The following is a 24,482-nucleotide window of genomic DNA, read 5'->3' on the forward strand; positions in this document are numbered from 1 at the left end:
TGATTTCCCTAAGGCTATCCTCATCTTCAAAAAACAGAAAGTGGCACTACGAACTTATCTGTTTCTCTGTGTGTCTGTGACTGTCGGTCACTGGCATCGTAGTTCGATTGTTTCATCCTGAGAAATTCACTTACAGGAAAGAAAATTTGTTTCCAAAAAAAAAAAAATATATATATACATATATTGTAATTACTCACCCGAAATGTAACGCGAAAAAAGTAACGCAAATTAGGTACGTTACTTAAAAATTTGTAACGCGTTACCGTTACAGTTACTTTGGAAAAAATGTAACGCGTTACTAAGAAACGTTACTTAAAAAGTAACGCGTTACTTGCGTTACGTTACTTCCCAATACTGGCTTCTACTTCCAGCAGAATGGAAACAACTATTACCAATTCCTTGACAACTACTTCCATAATACACACAGATTTTTGTCCCGACGGAAATAAAGACCCTATGTACTGTCATGTTTTGGCGCAGAGCCCTCTTTGTGACGGAGATAAGCTGGGATTAATAACAGCTCCAACGTTATTAATCCCAACGTTGAGATCTGGACACGGATTACATAATATTTCACTGATATCGTGGATTTTTAGGTGAAACGATTCTGGGTGTATTTTGATTTTATCTTGTAACGTTGCAAATATAGAATTGGGGCAATTGTGGAATAAATTAATATACAGTTTAGTAAGGCAAGCATACAGAGCTGCTCACCTACTCGCGAGCAATAGCTTGTTTCGGCGACGGACAATTTATATTGTAAATTATATTGTTAGTGTCACCATATCTTTGCTATTGCAAAGCGGTACATTTTGGTGGAAGATAAATTTGTCAATCGGTATACTTTAGTGGAAGGTAAATTTTTCAATCGGGATACTCTGGTGAAAGGTAAATTTCTCAATCGGGATACTTTGGTGGAAGGTAAATTTCTCAATTGGTACACTTTGGTGGAAGGTAAATTTCTCAATAGAGGCACTTTGGTGGGAGGTTTACTTTCACTCCTTGCATCGGTAGAAAGTGCCTGAGGCAGCACAAAAGTTGCGATCATGGGCGAAACCATGATGTTTATTTTTTACTTCTAAAGTGGCATTTACAGTTTCTAAAAGTTGTTAAAAAGTATAACTATTTGGCTTGTTTTCATTAAATTGTTTACTAATCAATCTGAAGTTTGCCTGGATATTTGAGACATGTATGGTAATGTCCAGTGTATTTTTTCTTACGATATCAATAGTGACACACTAGTAATGAGTTGTGAACATTTGATAGTGCACCATTAGTTGGATTAAGTCCTTGCTTAGGGTGTATTTCAGCACCGAAGTAATATGAGACGTGGATTTATAGTTAAATACTGAACCCGAACCATCGTAAAGTATTGAAATTTTTCAAGGGTCTCCTACCAGAAATCGGAAACAGGATCCGTGGACCTAAGAAGCGCGAAAATCTGAAACATACAGATAAATCAATGGTGCTGATTTCGAATCTGAAGTTCGGTGATCGCATTTCTATGCAGTTTCGTTCTAAAGATTCACAACAATCCCACAGATAGAGAGGCACAACAATCCCACACATAGAGAGGTCGCATAATATCGAAATTGGTTGGGAAAATAGAGGGTGGTCCTGAATCTAGTGTGATACAATTTTACACTATCGCTCTTCCCGTTAGTCTAGCGGTTTTCCCGTGACCATATTAAAGTACAGGTTCACATCTCAAATTGCCTCGGTGCTTGAATGGACGCTAAGCACCTAATCCAACTAATGGTGCACTATCAAAAATCCAAGACTCATTTTTAGTGAGTCATTAGAGATATCTTAAGAAAGTACACACTAGGCATTACCATACATGTCTCAAATATCCAAGAAAAGTTCAGAATGATTAGGAAACACTTTAATGAAAACAAGCCAAATAGCCTAGTTATACTTTTTAACAACTTTTGAAACTGTAAATGCACTTTACAAATAGAAAATAAACACCATGGTTTCGCCCAGGATCGAACTGGGGACCTTCTGTGTGTAAAGCAGACGTGATAACCACTACACTACGAAACCAATACACCGAAAAGCCTTCCTCTTAATGAATAGATTTAACCTTTTTTTATGCATTCACTGAAAAGATACAGGGGAATGTGATTCCATAGGACTGCTTCGCGATCAAAAACGAAGTTATTATGGTAAAACTTTCGCTATATTTTATATTTGTTTTCAATACAATTACTCGGTTTTATAATAGTACTATCAACATGTGACTGCAATCAACCGCTTCTACTACTGATTGTAATAGTCGTTGATAGGTGTAACTGAGTTATAGCCCTATGTCAATTCGGAGTGATTCCTTGTCAGCATGTATACTAGAGGTTCGCAAGGTAAGACTTTACTTTGACTAGAACAGTTACTGGAACCGGCTCTTATAGGATCAGTCGTACGTCTACTGTGAGATGAATTGGTGGTAGTTCCTATTTTTTCCACTAGGTGTCTGTTTAGCATGTACAGTCATCATATGGTTGTTTGCTACTGTGACGTCAGCTGTTCTTATCTGCTTGTAGTCGGCGTGTGTGAGTGTATTAGGTTTATGCACTGGTTGTCAAATTGGTAAAGCACGTACTTCAATTTGTTTCATAGCGACTGTAGAGTAACGAAAAATGAGACGAGGTTGAGATTGAAATTAGATTCAATGAGATTGAAATGGTAAATGAGATTGAAAAACCGTTTAATGAATTCGATGCTAGTAGTAGATTTGGATATCGCCTCGCAATATTGTACGGTTTGAGTTAGAGAAAACTTATGATGGTTGTGGTCTCGAAGGTTGAAGCTATTTCCGACGTATGGTAATGATGGACGTTTATTAGTTTTTCTTATTTGTTGTAACAAAAATTGTGCTTGTTTTAAAAAAATCTACATCTGTGAAGAAAGGATGATTTTTCAATAATGTAAACTTGAGTATTCGGCAAGTGTTGTTCTTGTCTTATTTTTCCTGGTGTGGGATCACTAATTATGAATTTAATATTAATAAATTGTCTACTGTTGCGATGACATTAAGTACTAAAACTGTCTGCGACTGCCTATCGTTTTGTCGGGATTTCTGCTTAGAAACCCTAGTTCAAGAATCAAGTGGTTTAATTTGCTGATGGTGTGTCACTTACTACTTGGGAAAGCTATTTTCAATTTTTATGCCATACTGGATCTCAATATCTATTAGCGGTTAGTGGTGTTTAATTTTTAAAACATTTTAAAATTGATATGATTTTTATTCTTCATTTATTCTGTAATTCTCCTTTTCTATTTTTTGAAAATACGAAATATGTTTTGATGGAGTTTCTTACATCCAGTTTTTCTGTTTTAGGGGGGGTTTGTAGTGAACTCTCTCTCTACATTTTTGAAAATAAACTTTCTACATTTCATAATGTTCTGTAATTAAGAAAAAAAATACAGTTCAGAGTTGCACATCGTAGTTGAAGGTTATGGATAATTTGGAACATTTATAGCGGATTAGGTTAGGTTATTTTAGAAGCTAGTTTTCACTTCATTTAAAGTGTATTAGTTGTTTATCAGTGGTTTTTTTCTAATGTATTATCCATTTTGCGGAAATTGTGAATTACGGTTGTTTAAGAACTGATTCATCTGAACCGATTCTCGGAGTATTATAGAAACATTTGCCAACGAGAGTAGTCTGGGAGTGAGTTCCAAACGGCGTTTTCCTGTTCTGTCTAATGACCCTCCAGCACTTTGTAACACCTTGTTTTCAATCTATCTTATCTTTGGACAGAACAGGAATTCTTCTTCTGCCTAATCCCTTTCTACTTCATCTTCGCAAAAAGGGATGTTTACATTTAAGGGAAATTTAATACTAATTATTTTCCCGAAACTTGCAGTTGCTTTCAGGACCTCTTGATTTTCTTATATAATTTCTTGTAAGGGTTCTGGAATGGTACTTTTAAACAAAAGGAAAATGGGTACTAATAAATTTCCCTCAAATTTAAATATCCCTTATGTGAAAATATTCCTGTTCTGCCCAGGCCCGAAACCTGTCACAGATATTTGGGGGGGCATGAATGTTAGGGGAGGGGAAATCATCAAAAATTCTCTTACAAATATCTAAATTATGGTTTTTATATTGAGGTCTGGAGGGGCTATGAAAAGTTTAGGGGGAGGCAGCTCCCCTAGCCCCCGTCTTGTTGCCTGGTTCTGCCTAATGGAGCGTTTACACTTGGTCGATTTAGTCGCACGGCTAAATCGACTCGCTGCATTTGCGACTAAATCGAAGCAACTAGACCGAATGAGATCGATGGATGTGTTCAATTGTTTCAACCGAAATTGAATGCTGCTTGTCGACTCGCTCTCCTCTGGTCGATTCGAAATCGACTAGCAATTTTAAAGATGTCCAAGCAAAAAGTAATTGGTACAATTTGCGGTGTTATAGCAGAAGAAAATAGAATCGACCACAGAAAATAGAACGTCTTTCAATTCAGTTGCTAGTCGATTAGTCGCTTTCGATCAACAAGCGATTAAGTTGAAGTCCTGTTTACACGGTCGATTAAGTTGAAAGTGACGTCAATTCAACTGAATCGAACGCAAATCGACTAAATGTAAACGCCCCATAAAGATAAGATTAGATAAAAATTGTGTTAGAAAGTGCTACAAGGCCACTAGGCAGAACAGGAAAGAACCGTTCCAAACTGCTATCATGAATTGAATCGTTTCAGGAAATGATTCCTGCACTGCCCCGGAAACCGGATTAGATGAATCGGTTCCAATAAATGTTCTAGTCAAAGATAAAAACTTGCAGTTCCCAACCATGTTTACTTAGCGACCCTTTCGTAAAGTTTTCATATTTCATGCCCCTTCCTTCCCACTCCTTAGTGATACATGCTTTTTGTCTGATTCCTTCCGCAATTTCAGATGGAGTATAGAAGTCTCAAATCTTCAATAATAATAATAATAATAATAATAATAATAATAATAATAATAATAATAATAATAATAATAATAATAATATGCCAATACTGATACCAATACACAGAAGAAGGGGCATTGATATCACAGATATACCAAAACTTCACTAAGATTGAAAACTTTAGCAAATATTTCACCAACAGAACAGAAATCGACTATGCAATGCAGACACAAAAGCTACACCGCTCCATCTAGCTGTGACAGAGTTCATCACAAACTATGAATCAGGTGAACAAAAGCATAGCAAATTGAAAGCAGAAGAACTTCTCTAAGAGTCACTTAGGCCTACCGCTCACTGGCAACATTTTGTCGGGCAACTATCTTGTTGCTCTGGCTAAATGCATTGAGTCTTATGGGAGTCCGCTCACTGAGGCGACGGCGACAGAAAAGTTGCCGAGGTGTCGCCAAGCAGGGCGACAGCAGGGCAACAGCTCGGCGACGGAACAGTTGCGCAACATCTAAAAATGCATTGAGTCTTATGGGAGTCCGCTCACTGAGGCGACGGCGACAGAAAAGTTGCCGAGGTACCGCCAAGTAGAAAGGTAAAAAATAAATGTTTTCTACAAGTTTTTTCACGTAACAGTTCGTTCCGTGTGTAGCGCGTGAAAAGAAGTGTTCGCAATATAAACTAACACATTCTTTGATTAGTGACTAGCATGTCTTTAAAGCCTATGAAAAATTAATTGAGGAAATAGAGAAACGCCCAGTGTTAAAGAAGAAATATATATAAAGAAGAAATTATTGAAGAAAGTGTGTTTTGCTGTTGTAAGAAACTAGAATGAGCTTTCCATCCAAGAAAAAACAACACAGATAGGTACACTCATGTCCAAAATTATTGTCTATAAATATGCTTTTTGTAGGAATATAATTTGATAACGAATTCGGCCGATATTTCTTATAATGTTAGTATGTGTATAATCAGCAAAGACATGTATGTGGAAAATTTCATGTCAAAAGAGTAAGAACAATAAAACGAAAATAAAACTTTATTGTCCATTTAGCAACATTTTGTTTTACTCATTCTAATTTTCGTATTTATAATTCTTTTCCTATGAAATTTATCACAAATATACATTTCCCGATTATACACATAGTATCAGTATTAAAAGTACCCTCCAAAATCATTATCAAATTATATTCTTACAAGAAGACAGTTATAGATATGCGACAATCATTTTGGACATGAGCGTACATTAATCGATAATGACATACCACTGTCATACTACACACTACTACTTTTATTGATTTCCCACAAGTAGAAAAATAGAGATAAAATTATCATTATCAATTTTCTTTCCATTTCAAATATAAAAAAGAAAAAAAAACTGTACAGTATAAAAGTAGCCGATTTTAAAACGTGAAGAGTACGCATGAAGAACGAAGAAAGCCAATTTTTATTTTATGGCTATACGTAAAACATTTGAGAGTACAGTTACAGTGCAGTGTTGTCGGATTGCCGCTTTTGTTAGTTTCGTTCTGTTAGTTATTTCCAGTCGTTTTATATTTTCGTTATTCTTGTTATCTTTTGATTCGAATAATTGTTCCTGTTCGTATTAGCTTACATAATGCTGTTATTTTTGTCACTTATTGACGCTCAAGGACGTCATTTAGGGGAGCAGGAGGGTGCAATTTCCCCCCAAGAGTTTGAGAAATATATAGGCCTATATAAATACTCTAATCTATTATCTATTAATATACTAGTACAAAACGTGAAAGTCTTATGTCGGTAATGCTCTTGCCCCCTCAAGCGAAGTTTGAAATGACGCCCCTGTTGACACTACCTTCCAAAATTTGATAGCATTGGTGTATTTAGGATAACTTGCTGGGGAGCCATGGCCCCTTACTTCTAAAAATTGCAAGAACATTTTAGAAGATCCTGTTGTAATAATGTTATATATGTCATTTGAGTCCTTCCCCCGTCCTCATTGTTAATCTTTTCAAATTAGTTAGTTCCACATTGTTAGTTCCACTCATGACTTTTTTGAACTTATAGACCTTTAACACGCTCGAAAACCTGCGCACGCTAATTCCGAGTGTGAATTGATTAAAAAAAAAAAAAAAAAAAAAAAACTCATGCAAATGGCAAAGGTGCCCACGATAGGGTACATGTCTAATAGACCTTTCGTACTAATTCGAGGACGTTCAATCCACCTTATTTTGAGATTATTTTTCTCGAGACCCCCAGAGAGGGACATGTTAAGAAAATAGTTCTATTGGATTGAGCGTCTTGAAATTAGTAGAAAAGAAGGACTTTGAAATTTATCCAAGCAGGTCTTATTTCATTTATTTAAATATATTTATTTAACCATTGGAATGGGCTATAGTTTTTTTAAAGCCCGAAACCAGCGATTATATGAACTGTTCCGGTTGCCAATTATGTAAATTGTGATATCAAATGCTCGGCAACTTTTCTGTTGCCGTCGCCAGTGAGCGAGGGTATGGCAACAAAACTGTTTTGTCTCCGTAAAGTTGCTGACTGCAGGCGACAGCGACGAGATAGTTGCGCAACTGTTTTGTCGCCAGTGAGCGGTAGGCCTTAGAGGACATGATACAGATAAACGACAATGAAGTGCCTGGCTCAAGAAAACTGAACTCTTTTCCGAAACAGTAGTAATTATGATGACCATCCAGGACTGATTGATACCAACCCGAAACTACTGTAAATATGTATACATTGAAGCAAGAATTACCGGATGAAAAGTGCAGAAAATGCTGACACATACCAGAAACAAGTGAAAGATCATAAGTTCATGCCGTATAATGGCTCGCACAGACTATCTAAAAATAAAAAACAATGTTCTAAAAGACATTCACAAATTTTGACACATAACACGTAATTAATGACCGATATGAAGCCATACTATAAATACCAACGAAGTCAAGTACTTGAAAACGATAAATACAAACTTTACTTGAAACGAGAAATCAGAATAGATGTAACTGTGGATTTAGAATGTAAAAATGGAAATCAATATTTTAATTTTATCGAAATCTTTGTTTATTTCACGTATGTGGATTTCTTAGTTTTGTTTTTTCTATCCGCTTGTTAAATTGCCCAGACAAGTCAGAAAAAAAGCGTTATGTCTACATTCCGTGCGTCATGTAAGACTATGTATGCAACAAATTGAAAAAAGCATTCTACTACTTATGCGGATGAACGTATTTCTCTCAAACTGACATTTTTGTGCACACGTAGAAATTTTGGATTTGAGACAGCAGAGGTCGTATTTTTCCACGTTTCAATACTACCTCTTTTATGGTAGTACATAAACTGAAGACTTCTTAGTTTTGTTCAATTCGGTCTCTAGCATAGTCACCCGTAACTAGCAGACCAACCTTTTAGGGATAAATAGCCGAGTCCGCAACGCTAACTCTGAAAACCTATCGTATGTAACACTCTCAGTTATCATCTATCCTAATTCTCTGTTGCACTGGATAAATAGTAAATCCAGTGGACTTCACGTCTAGTCTCATTCATTCCTCTACAAGGACGAGCCGTTTCCAGGTTCATAAGTGGGACAGCATCAGCAACAGCAGGTTAGAGAGAGAGAATTATGTTCCAATCATACACAAATTCACTTGAAGACTATTAAACTCGGTATAAAACATAGTTCTGTATCAAGCAATTCATTTCTGCGAAAAGACTGAGATTACCAATACAAGATTGGTAAAGGACGCGTGTCTTTATAGCACTGAATGTAGGCTGAAATAGTGATGTCGTCATTTCCTCTTCGTTACCATGGTGATCGCCATGTTTTTTTTTCTTTTTTTTTTTTTAACGAATGCATGACGCGATAGGAATAGTACGAAGTATACTGTTCATAAGTGCACATAATAAGAATTTTAGAATATTTTGAAGATAAAGAAAAGTTGGCAGGAAAAGATACAGATTAAGAATATTGAATCACTATTTAGAAAATTTACAAGTGAAATCTAGAATTAACGAAGTAATATATAAGGAACTTTTTTCTACAAGGGCCCCATCTATAGATAATCTGATAAGATAGAAATTGCATAAGTAATGCCACCGCCATTACCATGTAATGCACAATGAACAAAAGCAACTATACGCAATGTAAAAACTCTAAGGTACTGTACAATTGATGAGCTGTAGGCACAATCAAAACAGAATTAATATACGATTTGTCTACAAGGAAAAATGATTGTCTACTTGCAAATAATGTTAATTATATTGGCGCATTTAGATATTTTACGCCCATCCTTTCAAATATGAGTGTATATTTACAGAGGCTACAAAATAAAGAAACAAACGATCAATCAAAACAAACAAAGGAACAAAGAAACAAAAAAATAAAAAAAAAAGACAGGAAGCTTGTGACCATATGCGTTCTGAGAATTTTCAATCTGGACCAATTTCTGATCGGTTAACATGCATCGGATCTTTCTTTATATTACCTACATACTTTAAAAATATATACTGACAGTACAAGAAAACATCCAAATAACAGTGGTTCAGCGAAAGTTTTAAACACTATTTCCGTAGACCTACACGTTTGGAATAATGTGTGATACTGATGGTACTAAATAAGTAATAATAATAAAAAAAATCCAGAATTATTAAATTTAATATCCGATGATAAATAAGCTATATATGCTTTGATACTTAACGTAACCTCCAAATGTATATATCACAAAATCTGCGATATCAGGAAAAATGTTTTACTTTCAACGCTTGGCATATTTACCTAATTGCTGGCTTTTTCTGTTTTCGTAATTTCATTCATAGGATTTTTATTACTCTAATGTTTACAATCCGGAAGTTAACATGTCGCTGTTTTCGCTTTGTACTTAGGTTCTTAGGCCATATTGTTTAGAAAATAAAACTATGATCACCATGGCAATGCAACGAGATGGATGTGATGCCACACTATTTCAGACCATTGTAGTATTTAAGCTCTACCTTCATCCCTATAGCAGTCATTAAGGCATGTCATAACGGTACCTGCAAACAGACCATAAGGGAGCGGAGGGGAAGGCATATATGATCAAGTTTACTATATAAGGAGATCATTTGTAGGAAAGTCCATCTGTTAAGTAAAATGAAAACTCTTGGTAAGTTGGTTTCGTAGTGTAGTGGTTATGACGTCTGCTTTACACGCAGAAGGTCCCCAGTTCGATCCTGGGCGAAACCACGATGAACAGTTTTCTATTTTATAAAGTGGCATTTATAGTTTCCAAAGGTCGTATCATTTATTAAAATTATAACTACTTGACATATTTTCATTAAAGTGGTTTCTAATCATTCTGGAGTTTCCCCTTTATATTTGGGATATTTATAGTAACGCCTTGTGCATTTTTTCTTAAGATATCAATAGCGACTTAGTAAAAATGAGTTGTAAATTTTTGATAGTGTAGTATTAGTTGGATTAAGGCTTTGTGTTCATTTCAGTACAGAGGCAATATGAGACTTGGACATATAGTTCAAGGTGAAATCTGGATCGTTCGAACACTAAAATTTTTGTCAATATGACATTGTGGAATTATTCCTGAGATTAAGTATTATAGTCCTTATCAGTCAAACTGGCAGATGGCGTCAACCAATGAGTCCTCAGCGATGTTGCCAAACCTCCGGTGAGAAAGCCATCTTCCAGGGGGCGCATGTTGCATGTATCAAAGTAACAGTACCAATATCCTCGATGCCATAACAATACAAAACGTTGACACTAATAGGCTTTTCATTGTATGTATTTTATTGATGATACTATTTTCTTTCACAAATGTGGTATGAATACTATGTTTGAATGTTTGATTCGAATGTTCATATAATAAGCAAATTAATGTAAATATACTTGATATTAGTTGGCTATGTCATTTATAACTCTATTCACTTTCATACGAGAATCAAATTTAGAACCCCGCAAACAGAAGGCCAATGCCACTACTACTATTCGTATTTTGATTTTTTAAACTCCGACACAAAGGAAGTCTCGCAACAAGAAAACAATTATGTGTTTTGCATCAATTCATGAAATATACATATGGAATGCACGGTGGCCCAGTAATGAGGCACTCACCTCTGACGATAAGCGTCTTTGATTCGATTAAAACCCTTATAAGTTTGTGGTGGAAACATGTTGGTAGGTTTCTCCGGACTTTCCCATTTCCTTCCATTTCTTAATTGCATTAGTTCTTCCATCAGCATTAAATTTTATTTATTGTCTCTTTGCTTAATCAACAGTGCTTAACCGCGATACGTTGAATGAATAATGTATCTTTTAGTTTAACGTCTGACGATTATGTACCGAGACCAAGGGAGATGGTGATGTAATGGAAGATGGTGGAATGAATCAAATGAGGGAAAACTGAGAATACCGAGAAAATCCACACACATGGTGTTTATCACACCAAGAAGACCACTTCGAGAGCTAGGATCGAGCCAAGAACCTCATACACCACTAGTGAGCACTCCACCTCTGAGTCATAGTTGCTCAAAATAAGAATGTCGCCCTTGATGTACTGATTTTATGTCTTTCTTGCAAGAGTGTCGCCCTCGATGCCATTATATTTTCACGCACCATGAAACATCTCCAACCATCATTAGTCTTACGGTAGCGAAAACCAAGGTCTCTCTCTCTCTCTCTCTGTAAGAATCCTTAATGCAGATGTTACGGACCCCATAGACCTATAAGATATTTTATCACTCAAATATGAATTGTTTTCTTTGCAGGAAAAAGTCTTCGTTGTCATAAAGCTTAAGCATGCTACTACGAATAATGTCTTTCTCAAAATTATCGAAGTTCGCCAATGTTTTCTTTCTTTTAACGTGCTTTCTTGGCGTGTCAAATAATGAATCTTCTCCAGGTGACTTCTTGGCTTTACTGCAAACTCTTACACAGTTCTCGTGCTAATTCCACACACTTAGCTTTTAGTTTTTGGCATTTGGAGAAGTCGATTTTCGAACGAACCACATTTTTTAAAAAACGCATGCACTTGAAATACTATTTCTTGGCATTGTCTCCTTCAATCCTGAACTCCTTTAGCACTTGTGTTAGGTTTGTTCTGGGATATCTTTAGGTTATATAAATACATACACTCTAAATTACAAAATGCTTCATTGTTATATATATATATATATATATATATATATATATATATATATATATATATATATATATATATATATATATATATATATATATATATATATATATATATATATATATATATATATATATATATATATATATATATAAACTCGTGTCCACCTCACGACAAAGTCATGAAATGACATTTCCACATTATAGTGTAATTTGGAATGTCCAACCGTGATAACGGATAAACCAAAAGAAACAGAGAAACGAAACTTTGCACGAAACAAGTGGAGAAAGAAGGACACCTGTCCGTGTATTGATGAACATCACGAGATGAACAGTGTTGTCAACCCAAGCCAAAGTTACGTTTTTGTAAATAGAATGACCTAAATTGGATATCATCATTGGAACCAACGATGAAAATAAAGACAAAAATATGGTAAACACAGATCAATGGTGCAAACTTTTTGATTAATAACGTGAAACACGTGTTAAAAATACAAATGCCGTTTGCGCATACTGAGGTGAGGTACTAACATTATGTACATCTTAAATTAAATATTGACAAAAACTGTTTACGCTGACTCTAAGTTTAGAGGGAACCGTTGAACACTGTTGCCATCAACAGACAAGAAATGTTTTTGGAAAAGGTACAATAACTCGGAAAAGTCACTAGCGCAGTTTTTTTTTTAAAACCTATAATGCAAGTCGATAGAGCACGATGAGCAGTGGTGTGATTATGTGAGATCGATAAGTCACATACTGAGATATTCGTTATCTTGTTAGAGCTGAGAAGTGTGATTTGTAAAAGATGGCAACGCTGCGTGAGCCAACGGCGTTTGCATTTAACTCATGCTTTACGTTATTTCTCGAAAATTTTGCAACACTGATGTGCTTTACCATCTTCTTTGTCTTTATTTTCATTGTTGATTCCAATGATGATATCCAATTTAGGTCACTATTTACAAAACGTCTCTTGGATTGGCAATACTGTTCATCTGGGCATTTTCGTCAATACACGGACAAGTGTCCTGCTATCTCTAGTTGCTTCGTGGAAAGTTTCGTTTCTCTGTCTCTTTTGGTTTCTCCGTTATCACAGTTGGACATATAATGTGGAAATGTCATTTCATGACCGTCGTCAGATCGGCACGGGTTAACGTTCTCGTAGGGAGCTGCTATTTCACTAATGCGTGTTTACGGTCACATAGAATACATTTCACGGGTGTGCGTATTGTTATCGTACCTTATATAATGGACACCCTAATATATATGTATATATATATATATATATATATATATATATATATATATATATATATATATATTTTCTAAATTTCGAAACACTATAAGTACCAATTCGTACTCCTCACGCTAATTACACTGCATAGGAAGGAGAACTTTTGTAATATAATGAATATGTCTATACAATCCAGTAGTTGTTCATCAAATCTCTTAGATGCAACCCCTCGATATTCGTCTTTGGAATTTATCATACATGTATTTGGAATGGTAAGTTAGGAATTTCACCCACGAATTCGAGCAAGCAGGTACAAGGAACATAAGATTGAAAAGAAAAGAAAATTTTGATATGAGATTTATTATTGGTCTTTTTACGTCACTCAGTTGGGCGACAGAAAGGTTTTTTGCTGCTCTTTAAAATTACAAAATGAAACTGAACTCTTGGCACAACATGCCCGTAGAGGACTAATTAGTGTAAATAGCCAGCTTGTAGCTAGGGATGATTTCAGATGTAGACCTAGGGGAGAGTTCCCCAGGGACATTTCTCCGATCGTCCTCAACCTAGCTTACCACTATTTTAACAACACTAATTTCACCCCTTCCTCCCGTTTATTCAAAATCTGGTTGGAAAAAAATATCATCACTGATGGTCACACTCATGTCTTTGGGGAATTATATGCTTAATACATCGGCTCTCCTCGCCTTTAATGCTGGATTTCTAGATCGAAGTTTCCTACTTCCATTTTTTCTCAAGTAGTTTCACAATAATTGTCCTCCCAGCACTAGATGAATGCTATAATGCCAATCCCATCTTGTGAATATGAATGGTCATCCATAATTTCTCCGACCAGATTCAGCACTGTTTGGTTTCACTGATGTTACGAGAAACGGTATTCCAGTGTGGCTAAGTTTGACACTCATTTAAATATTAATTAACCTAATTAATATGGTCCCCAAATGACCATCTGCGGTTCGTGAGCCATCAAACATTGTTTTCTGTTCTAGACGCCGTATCTATCGCAGCTTTAGCTAATATGGTTAGGTAGATTTAACTTAAAAATAAACAATTGAAATATTTCAAATTACAATATACTTGAAAATTATTAATAATATTGCATCATTGAATATTTTGTGGTGATCCACGGTTTCGCGGAAGAAAGTTTAGAAACACCTGATATGGTCTATATTTATAATAATAATAATAATAATAATAATAATAATAATAATAATAATAATAATAATAATAATAATAATAATAATAATAATAATAATAATGTGATGTTAAAAATTATTGAGGTTAGTGTCCTCGGACAGTTCTGCACAATAATACCAGAAGGATACGCTATACAGTTTGCTTAAAATTGCATCTAGAAATGACCTAGTGCTTTGCACAAGGGAAATTTAAAATTAGAAAGCGTTCACAAAGTTAATCTTTTTAAGCTAACTAGCAGCGTTCACCCCGCTTCGCTGCGGTCACCCCGGAACGCAATAAACTTTGTTACTTAGATAATTTTTACTTTTTCGCTTTCAAGTGATATGATAAAAACCATAGAAGATTGCAGTAAATCTTAACATTATATCGCCTGTCATTTATGTTAACCCGCCCCGCTTCGCTGCGGTCATCCCGGTGCTGGCATATTGTAAAAGTGTCTGTAAAAATAAGCAAATCAATTAAAAAATTTTAAACAGAAGATTCAAGCTATTTTCCGCTGTATATCGCCTGTCATTTATGTTAACCCGCCGAGTGACACGGTCATGCGGGTTGCATATAAATACGTTTATTTTTACCTATGATGAACTAATAACAAAGGATTTGTACGTTATGGACACCTGAATGGTCAATTATCTCAAGACACTGGTAATTAAAAATTAAAGTGATATGATAAAAACCATCTAGGGTCCAAATCCTAATAACCCCCCAAAAATGAAAGAAATTGGCTCAGCCGTATTAGCGTGATGAGCGGACAAAAAATTGTACGTTCTCTTTTATATATATAGAAGATTTACATTGATAAAATCAACTTTCGTAATCAAGCAGTAACCATAACAAGAAATCACAGAAAAATTAAAACAAATGCAAAATACGAAAAATAAAAAGAAAAAGAAAAAGATAGAAGCATGGTGTTTCCTCAATATTCTCAGAAAAATATATCTACAAGTCTCGGTTAACAGTTTCAGATTAGGAACTCATTCGTGGCCAAGCGGTTAACGTACGCGCCCTTGCCTGGGAGACCTGGGTTCAATTCTCGGCGGGAGCTAATGAGTGGTATCAATAAAACGGAGAAGTTATTCATTATTCCCAATTTTGCAGTAGTTACTCGCATTGGTATCAATAAAAAGAGAACTGAGCATTACTCGCCTCGGCTGACCTCGGAGAAGCCCTGCCCTTTTGAAGTAACCACACCTCTATTCTCGAGCCGAGTAACTTCCGCGTTTGATATCAATAAAAATCAAAGACTCCTCTGTGATGCTAGTAACTTCTCCAAATTTGTGGAGCAAGCTAAAGAGGTGACTCCATGCGAAATATGGCAGAGTATACGATTGTTTTGCTACGTAGAAACACTTATAAACTGCATAGAAATGTTGCAAATAGAGATTACAAGATGATCCGGGATTCCAGGTCGGAATGTTAGGGGATGCTGGTGTGGCTCAAAGTACTGTGTCTATGACTACTACAAGTGTAATGAATGCGATTATTGCGAAATCTGAAAATTTATTGTTTCCGGAAGTGTGCAAACAGCAAAGGCAGACTGGCAAGAACAATATACATTTCCGGGTGCTATCGGAGCACTTGACTACACACGTGGCAATGAAGAAACCTAGTTTTTTTTTTAAGACGAATACGCTAATAGGAAGAGCTCCTTCGTGGCTAAGCGGTTAGCGTACATGCCTTTGGCATGAGAGATCCGCGTTCGATTCCCGGTGGGAGCTCATGTGGTTCGGATTCCACGTTAATCAGTGGGTCCCGTCTCATATGGCATCGCTACTGAAAAGGACGTTAAACTCAAAATCAACTCAACTCAACGTTTTGGAGGGTTTATACGTGATAATGTATTTTGTTTATGTCAAGGCGAAAGGGGACACGTATGGTGTGGAAAACGCAATCAGATGGACGTGACTGGCTGGATTTTTTTTAAAAAGGAAACAAAGGGGCCAAGTGTCTGATTTCGTTCTTAAAGCCAAAAAATCTACAAAGACTTTGGACAACACCTGATATGCGCTTGTCGTGTTAATCTTGATATTGCTGGATTCGAATCAACATCCATCAGCTCCAATAGGTTCATTCTCATGGTTTCAGTGTTACTTTCTTGTTTCCCGTTTTTTAATTTTTTATTTTTGTTTTATTCTCGCTCGAATATTAAAGATTCTCTTTTGGATTTGTGTCTCAGTTGTAGATGTATTTGATATTTCGTTGCATTTCACTGTAATTGCCTTCAAAGCTCCGGCTTTCCTTTGTTTACTTTCTGGTAACTGTGACTTTGAAAGTGTACCACTGGAAACTCTTTTATAATAACCACAAGTGCACTTTGATTGAAACTGTCGTTGCTACTTGCCCGTTTCATGGCGTTTAGGATACTACGCCATAGGTTAAATACAACGAAATGACCGCGCGACGGATGGGATAAGTTAGTAACCACTTCTTTTATTGATACGACTCACTGCTACGCGCAGAGGAAACGCGAGTGAACGTTCATAAATCTGGAGCAGTCTAGACCTGAGTAATGGCTTGTTTTATTGGTACGAAATTGAGGGAGGAGATTACTCCAGGTGTAGTTACTCCGATTCTCGAGCAGGATTTCTCAGGAGTAGTTACTTATTTTTATTGATATCACCCAATGTGGTTCGGATTTTACGTTAATCAGTAGATCCCGTCTCATATATCCTCGCTGCTGAAAGGGACCTCAAAATCAATAAATGTTTTAGATTGGAAACGTCAAATTGCCATCATAGTTCTGACCAAAGTAATCTTCCACTTTATAGCTCTGGCAACGTCGCTGCAACCGTGTTGGTCGACTTGAGAACAGCGCTGGAAGGTCATACGCCATTTCGGGTGCTGCGAAATAGCCTTTTTAGACCTACATATTGATTTTTTCTTATGATTACTACCATAGTTAACGTAGACTGTATACGATTATTACTGTAGTTATTTCATGTATGTACTGCTGTGTAATTGCTATATACTAGACACTATTTTATATACACTAGATTCTATTAATTGTTATCTTATTTTCTATATTTAGTTTTATATGTCTTCATTGTACTAAATCAACATATGACAATAATGTCGCGTTCCAGGCTGATGGTGACAGATATTGGTCTGACAATCTGTTAATTTGTTAGTGAATTCTTGATTTCTTAGGGCTTTGTCATCAACATATTCAGATGATTGAGGCGTAAGGTTATTTTTTAAATCATAATACAGCTCTTTATAATTAATTATGCAGTGTTACTACTTACTATAATCTGCTCTATTTTGAAAATACAAGGAATATCTAATTTGTATATCAGTATGGATATGCATTTATGGAACATGATAAATCTCTAATTTATTTTAATGTTGCATTTTTAAGAAGTTTTAGATGTACAAATCTAGTACAATTTTTCAAATACACTGTTACAGGTATTAGCCTTGTGTATTAACGTTTATCATAGATAACCGCACATATTTTGGCACTTAATGATAATTGTAATGTGAAGTCATTATCCCACTGCAAGTGAGCGACATATCAAACAAGTAGCAGGTTGGTAACACATTGCATAATGTCTTCTGCAGTATATTTTAAAGACTCGTATAACCGAATTTCAGCGTTTCTAGTATGTGAGAACCGTAGGATGTTGAGCATGAACCAACATTTGCTTTACAGCTCTCAGTAACCGGTATTATTAAAATGCATAACTACGTGAACCATTCAACTATTAGCTAATGATAACTTGCAGCTATATTGCGTGGGACGGATCTAAATTCTCGGATTGTAATACATTATCATAAGGATATACTGTAGGTATTGCCAGAAACAAGATTGAGACTTTTACCGCATCCCAGGGATCTATTTATCCCTCCGTTGGTAACAGGGGTGACGCGTAATCCCATTTCGGATTATTCTGTTCTTTAATACTAGAAATACTATTCTCAGATTCGTGTGCCTTCATGTAGACTTCGGAAACAACAATGTTTATTAACGTGTATGTGTTCTTCGTTCACATCACCTTTCTTTAGTGAATTATGGGAGTGTTGGGGTGACTGGCCACCCCTGTTACCATTCGCGTTCGTAAACTTCTTTAATAGAATCATAGAACATTTTAACGTATAATTGCAGTTGTGGCCGTATCTGGTCTTAACTTCGAAAACCTATTTCTTCTGAGTTGGAATAAGATTGTGAGTGCTGTACTGATGGCGTTTCTAGGAATGAACAGAACAATATTGAAATATATTTTAAGTCAGTGTGTAAATACAGGTATCGGATTCAAAGGCTGAAGTAAGCAATAATTCAGGCAATATCGTAACAAGGTAGAGCCTGACACACTTGTTTCACCAAGAAAGACAAGAACAGCTTTTCGTGTTATTGTGCATATACTTTATGTTAACAGAACATGCACTTATAGTGTTGGGGTTATCAGTAGCCCCATGTTACCATCCACCGGTGTATAATATATGTTACCAACGGAGGGTTATAGGACTAAGTCCAACCGTAGCGCTGCTGTGCGATTCGGATAATCTGCTACCCAAAGAAAGGTATTGGTGGTGTAGGATGGTAGAACATAAGCCAACATGAAAAGAAAACGAAGTTCCAACTCACTGGTCGTGAAGAAACAAAAGATGAAGTTGAATTATTAAACACCAGGTATCCGTTAAATCTATTATTGAATACTAGCATAGTATTGTCGCTTAAGGACAAAATCTTAGTAATCGTGCACTGTCACGAATAAAGCGTCCCAGCTGCAAGAGGGCCGTTTATACACGGCACTAGGTCAACATAGTTTAGACCAACACTGCTTATTTCTGCAAGTGTTAACAACAAAAATTTTTTAAAAAAGTAGTGAACTTAAAGTTAACACTGATAAATTCAAAATAACCTTCGCATGCATGGTATGGAGAGGAAATGGAAGATAATTAAGGGCAACAATCAAAGAAAGGGCAAAAGCATCTACCAATTGTTACGTTTCAGCTGTTTCGCATATATGTGGTTTATGACCTTGGCATTTCTGAGTTCTAAGTTGTTCCATGTAAATAGGCTTCCGGACTTCTGTATGGGATCCAAAATTAACACCAGAAGTCTGGCTGGACGACTTCACTCATTTCTTCTTCCATTCATCTCAACTTACGAGCCAGATAGGCTCGTACGTAGATTCAGCCGCGGAAGCCGTGAGTAGCTCGCTAAGTCTGGGACTCAAATCGAAATTGAGAAAGCTTCTGAAAAAATGATGTCACAAAATTAGATGTGTAGCGTAGCTCAAAGAGATGGAACACGTCGAGCTTTCTTACTCTTTTAGACTTATTACCTGTCAATTAAATCGTATGAGTTCTTGGCTCACTCAAAATTTGCTCAGGGATAGTGAAGAGCCTTTATAGTATGCGAAGTACATCGTGTACAAGAAAAAGAAGTAAGAGAGGATAATTGTTTTCCCCATCAGTTCAAAATCTTTTTCCAGAATTAGATTTGGAAGATGATTTATTTAGCCTCGGACATGATGAGACATTTAGACTAGATTCACTTTCGGAAATGTTAACACCCTCGCCTCCACAATCTCTTAAGCATTCAACATCACTCTTATTTAATTTTGGACAAAGATCGTCTGAGTGATCATTTAATAATGTCGATATTAAATATGTAAAAATAGTATTAAAGAATAGAATCATGATTCTCCATTAATATGTGGCGGCTGTGCGAACGGTATCTAGAACTCAGGGGCAGGGGCGCCGATTTCTCTGTAAATTTGGGGGGCCCATGCAGAAGATATATATATGTAGATTTTAAGACAAATTGTACTCAAATTATGCCAAATATTTTATATTCATAAATACAGTAGGGGGCCCGGCCTCCCTTGGCCCCCAAGATCGGCGCCCTTGCTCAGGGGTACATGAATGTTTGGTTGTGGATCCTATTTCGTATGAAGCCTGAATCTGGTATATTATTACCACACAAAAGTTCAAGAAGAGCTGTTTTTATAGTATGCAAAAATGCACATCGTCGAACTCTCGTCATGTCAATATTTTCATAATGGATATACCAATCTTGTGACCAACCCTAAATATTTAACAGACTTAATAGAAACTTTGCAGCAAGAAGGTATGGAAAACGGATACTAGTTGAACATACTTTAAGAACATTGCGTGCATGTGTAAAGTGCTGGAAGTTTATAAATAATGATTTTCACTTCACTTTTTTATTTTGGTGTTGGAATATATATTCATATAAACTATGCTTATAATATTTCTGGTGAAGGGAACTGTCAATGATGGACATTGTAATTACTACCTGTGTGAGTGAAGTTGAACATATGCGTATGCGCAGGATATCATTGATGACATTTGTTAAACAGAAAGTTTTCAATATTTCAAGTTAATCATAGAGAGTCCTTACTTCAGTACTTATGGTGTTGAAAACTCATAACAAAAGATTTGTGGATTACACAGGCTCACCGAACCAAATTTTAATGAACATGAAAATTTGCTTATAAACATATAGTGAAAATAAAATAATTTTACCGAGAACGTTATGTGGAAGTCATCGAACAATACCAGAAGTGTTACCTATCAAGAAAAATCTGTGCTCTCGCAAGCACAGCAGTATTAAATCGCCAACCTATGGTTGTGTTGTGAAGATATCGTGTCCAGCACGGGATGAATGATGATTTGAATAAAAGTAATAATTGTTGAATATGTGATATGTTAGAGTGAAATTCTGTGAAAACGATAAACATTTATTTGAAATCGTGGGCAGTGAAAATTCTTTATCAAGTTGGTGTTAAAACTATTTTAAATTTCCATTTCTTTCAGCCCAACTTACAATTCATTTACACTCTCAGACAAAAGAACTTCAATTTTGTGTTGACTCTTTCCTTTATATATTTCTTAATGAATAAAGATACAAATTGTTCCTTTGTCCACATTTCTAAGGATCGTCTTATCTGACGTCAACCTATACATACTTCATTTAATCACTTTGCCTTCGATTCATTGAATCAGGAATTCCATGACCGATGACTTTGAGTGAAACCTCAGAGAACAAGTCATCAGACAGAGTTAATTAACGGCGACGATGTAGATAGGAACTCTTCGTGATAGTTGATTTTCGGCACCTAGACTTACCCATGTTAATAGGGTTAACATATGTAAGTTGCGTACTCTTTTGTGAACGGCAACAACGAAATGGTTATTTGGAAGCTTATGTATGTTCCATGTTTCATAGGATAGACGATAATTCACGGGGAGAATTATCGGTAGAGGACCGCAGACTTTTCGAGGCAAGTGCTGTTTAAATTTTTACCTATCCAAAGTTTATCCTTTCGCTTTTACCTTCTTTTTACAGCTAATATCACAATCTGTTCCCAATCGAAAAGTACATATTCAATTTCGTTTTGTTAAGCAACTTAAGCAACCATTCTATTACCTTTGCTCTACAGATTTTAGTTCACAAAATCCTGGGTTAGACTTATCAGTTCAAAATCTCAAAATCCTTAATTTTATTTTTGTTTCGTCGAGCTACAAGGACTGACGAGATCTTACTGCACACTATATATAAACCGACAAATATTAATTGTATGAAGAATAGTTTGAATAAAGGGAAACCTGACTATTATGCGTATGTCATAGATGTTATAGTAAACAAAAAAGTGTCACAAATCTTATAAGCAACATGAAAGCTCAGAAAGTGTAGCAAAACGTGAATGAATGTCTCGCAGTATGAGAGAAGAAATTTGTGATAATTTTTGTGAAGCACAAAAGAGCGATTAACTTACATATGGCCAATTTACTATGGTATATTTGTTTCATGTTAATGCACAAAATTACAGTGACAAATTATGAATCTTTCGTTCAAAAAAATAAGAATTTAACATACAGTGATTGCTCATATTTGAAAATGAACTTTGTTTTTCAAATTAGTGAAAAGTGTAAATATTGCAATATCCTGACCATGTGTGAGCTATAGCAGAAGCCAAGTCATCAATCATAATTAACTATCATCAACAAGCCATCATATGATCCCGAAGTATGGATATGTCAACGATATCAGAGGCAGCAACGAGGAGGAAGATTTACAGAAAGGGACATAAATACTTCGTCGGACTTAACTTTGTAATAGGAAATCTTGAATCATAGTAATTTTGTAATTAAAAGATGTAGGGATTAAAACGCAAATCCTTTGTACATTAGTAATTACTCCACCTAAGCAAATATTATGTGATGGATATTACCACACGTATAAAGGGATTTTAATCACTAGCAAAGGTTAAAGGCAGTTATATTTTACAGACTTTAATCAACTACAAGTCAGGTACGTTTCTAAAGTATTTTTGAAGTTTTATTTTTTAAAAAAGAATAAGAATAAAATCGGATTGACCAGTAAATTTATGCACAAAACTAGAACAAGAAAGAAAACTTGGGAGAAAAAGACACAGATTTGACGGGCACAGAGAATAAAGACGGAACCAACCCTAAACCATTATTTAATACATCACACCTTTCGTAATATTAGGGTAGGTTTACAGATGATTAGACAGATTCTTATAGCTGTTCGACCAATTTGCAATTCTGGGTACCCGAAAAAAATAAAGAAATTTCACCAATGCACTTCGAGGAAGTATCACTATATTTGCTATTTCAATTACATAATTAAAATCAACTGGCAACTTTCACATACAATCAGTTAGAAGAAAAACTAATGGCTTTGAGCTGTCCTAACTTACCAGCATATAAGGTTGAATTGGAAATTTATTAGATTCAACAAGCAAAAGCAAATCCATGGCAAACGCAAAAGCGAAGCCTATTTTCTTCGTAATCTAAGAGTAATAAGACAAACAATGCCCAAGGCAATGGAGAAACAAAAAATACATTTCTGATCATTAGGGTTACAACGTAACTTCCTTCAGCAAATTGCTTTACAAACATTCGATATTGTTCAAATTTTACAAAAACGCTTGAATTCGTTAGAAGAGGTTTCAAGTTAATAAAGAGAATGTGGAGCTTTCACACGCAATTCATTCATTTTAGGACCAACCTTCGTAAATTATACTGTCATCTACAAAAGAACCTAACAACTCAGCAATGTTCACTTCTTCAATACGCAATATGAACACACAATAAGGAATTCTTACCATGCAAAATCCTTAAATCTGGCCAAATGTACAAAAGCCTCCAGTAGTTACAAATTTACAACAACCTGAGTACTTGCAACTCTTGCATACAGCCCCTCCTTTACAAAATGAAGCACAACCACCACTAGTCTTTTCGGAATAATCACTACAATTTTCTTCCAATGCACCTGCCACAACGAGTCAACACCCATCGTCTCATTCTCGTCAACCTAACAATTCTACTGATATTTCTAGACTAGCTAATGAAATCACCAAACTATCACAATTAGTATCTCAAAATGCAATGCAGAATTCACAGTATAGGTAGAATAGAAAGGCCGATATCAAAACAACGAAAAGAGGAACGGATATAATGTTAAACACGGTGGCAATACCAATAAACGGAAAATAACAACAAAATTTTTAGAACGTAGACAAAATATCAGTTTGCGCGTTATGCTTCAGAAAGGGCCATGGAGCAAAGCAATGTAGACAAACCAACAATCAAGCAAACAGATTTGAACGGAGAAAATCCTTTATCGCGGGCAAGTGAGAACCAGGCTATCAAATCACTGTCTGCCATCACTCAGTGCTCATCTGAAGTTCATGAGTCACTCTAATCAGATGGTCTTAGATGAGCTTGTGAGAACACAAGCCGAAACTGCCAAGTAAAACAAGTTACTGATTAACGTCAGTGTAGGCCAGCGTTTCCCAACCGGTGTGCCGCGGTGCCGCGAGGAAATCGAAACAAAATTATTAATTCTATAGCAACCAAATTGCAAGATATAGGAAAAAAATGTATATTTTTGTATTTCACATTACTATGAATTTCTACCATGGAAAAATTACTGGAATTTTGATATATTATTTTACATCTATTACTGTGTAGCAGACACTATTTCAGCTCGTACACATTTCCACGGTTAGCTGCTATGTTACGCTTCAATT

The 24,482-nt window shown here is 35.8% G+C and overlaps 1 protein-coding gene and 2 non-coding genes across 3 annotated transcripts in view; 2 read left to right on the forward strand and 1 right to left on the reverse strand.

Moving 5' to 3' along the window:
- Positions 1–1,973: 1,973 nt before the first annotated feature.
- TRNAV-UAC (transfer RNA valine (anticodon UAC)) lies at positions 1,974–2,046 on the reverse strand. The gene has a single exon. It is a non-coding gene; the product is annotated as a tRNA-Val (tRNA).
- A 7,981-nt stretch (positions 2,047–10,027) lies between these two features.
- TRNAV-UAC (transfer RNA valine (anticodon UAC)) lies at positions 10,028–10,100 on the forward strand. Its single transcript has one exon. It is a non-coding gene; the product is annotated as a tRNA-Val (tRNA).
- A 3,315-nt stretch (positions 10,101–13,415) lies between these two features.
- The window catches only part of Ets96B (ETS variant transcription factor Ets96B), a 332,448-nt gene continuing 321,381 nt past the window's right edge, over positions 13,416–24,482 (forward strand). The window contains exon 1 of the mRNA XM_081735103.1: positions 13,416–13,508. Coding sequence (XP_081591229.1) covers positions 13,416–13,508 — 93 coding nt within the window. The remainder of the gene's footprint in view (positions 13,509–24,482) is intronic.

Source organism: Thermobia domestica, chromosome 13, assembly GCF_964235325.1.
Source record: "Thermobia domestica chromosome 13, izTheDome1.hap1.1, whole genome shotgun sequence".
Taxonomy (NCBI): Eukaryota; Metazoa; Arthropoda; class Insecta; order Zygentoma; family Lepismatidae; genus Thermobia; species Thermobia domestica.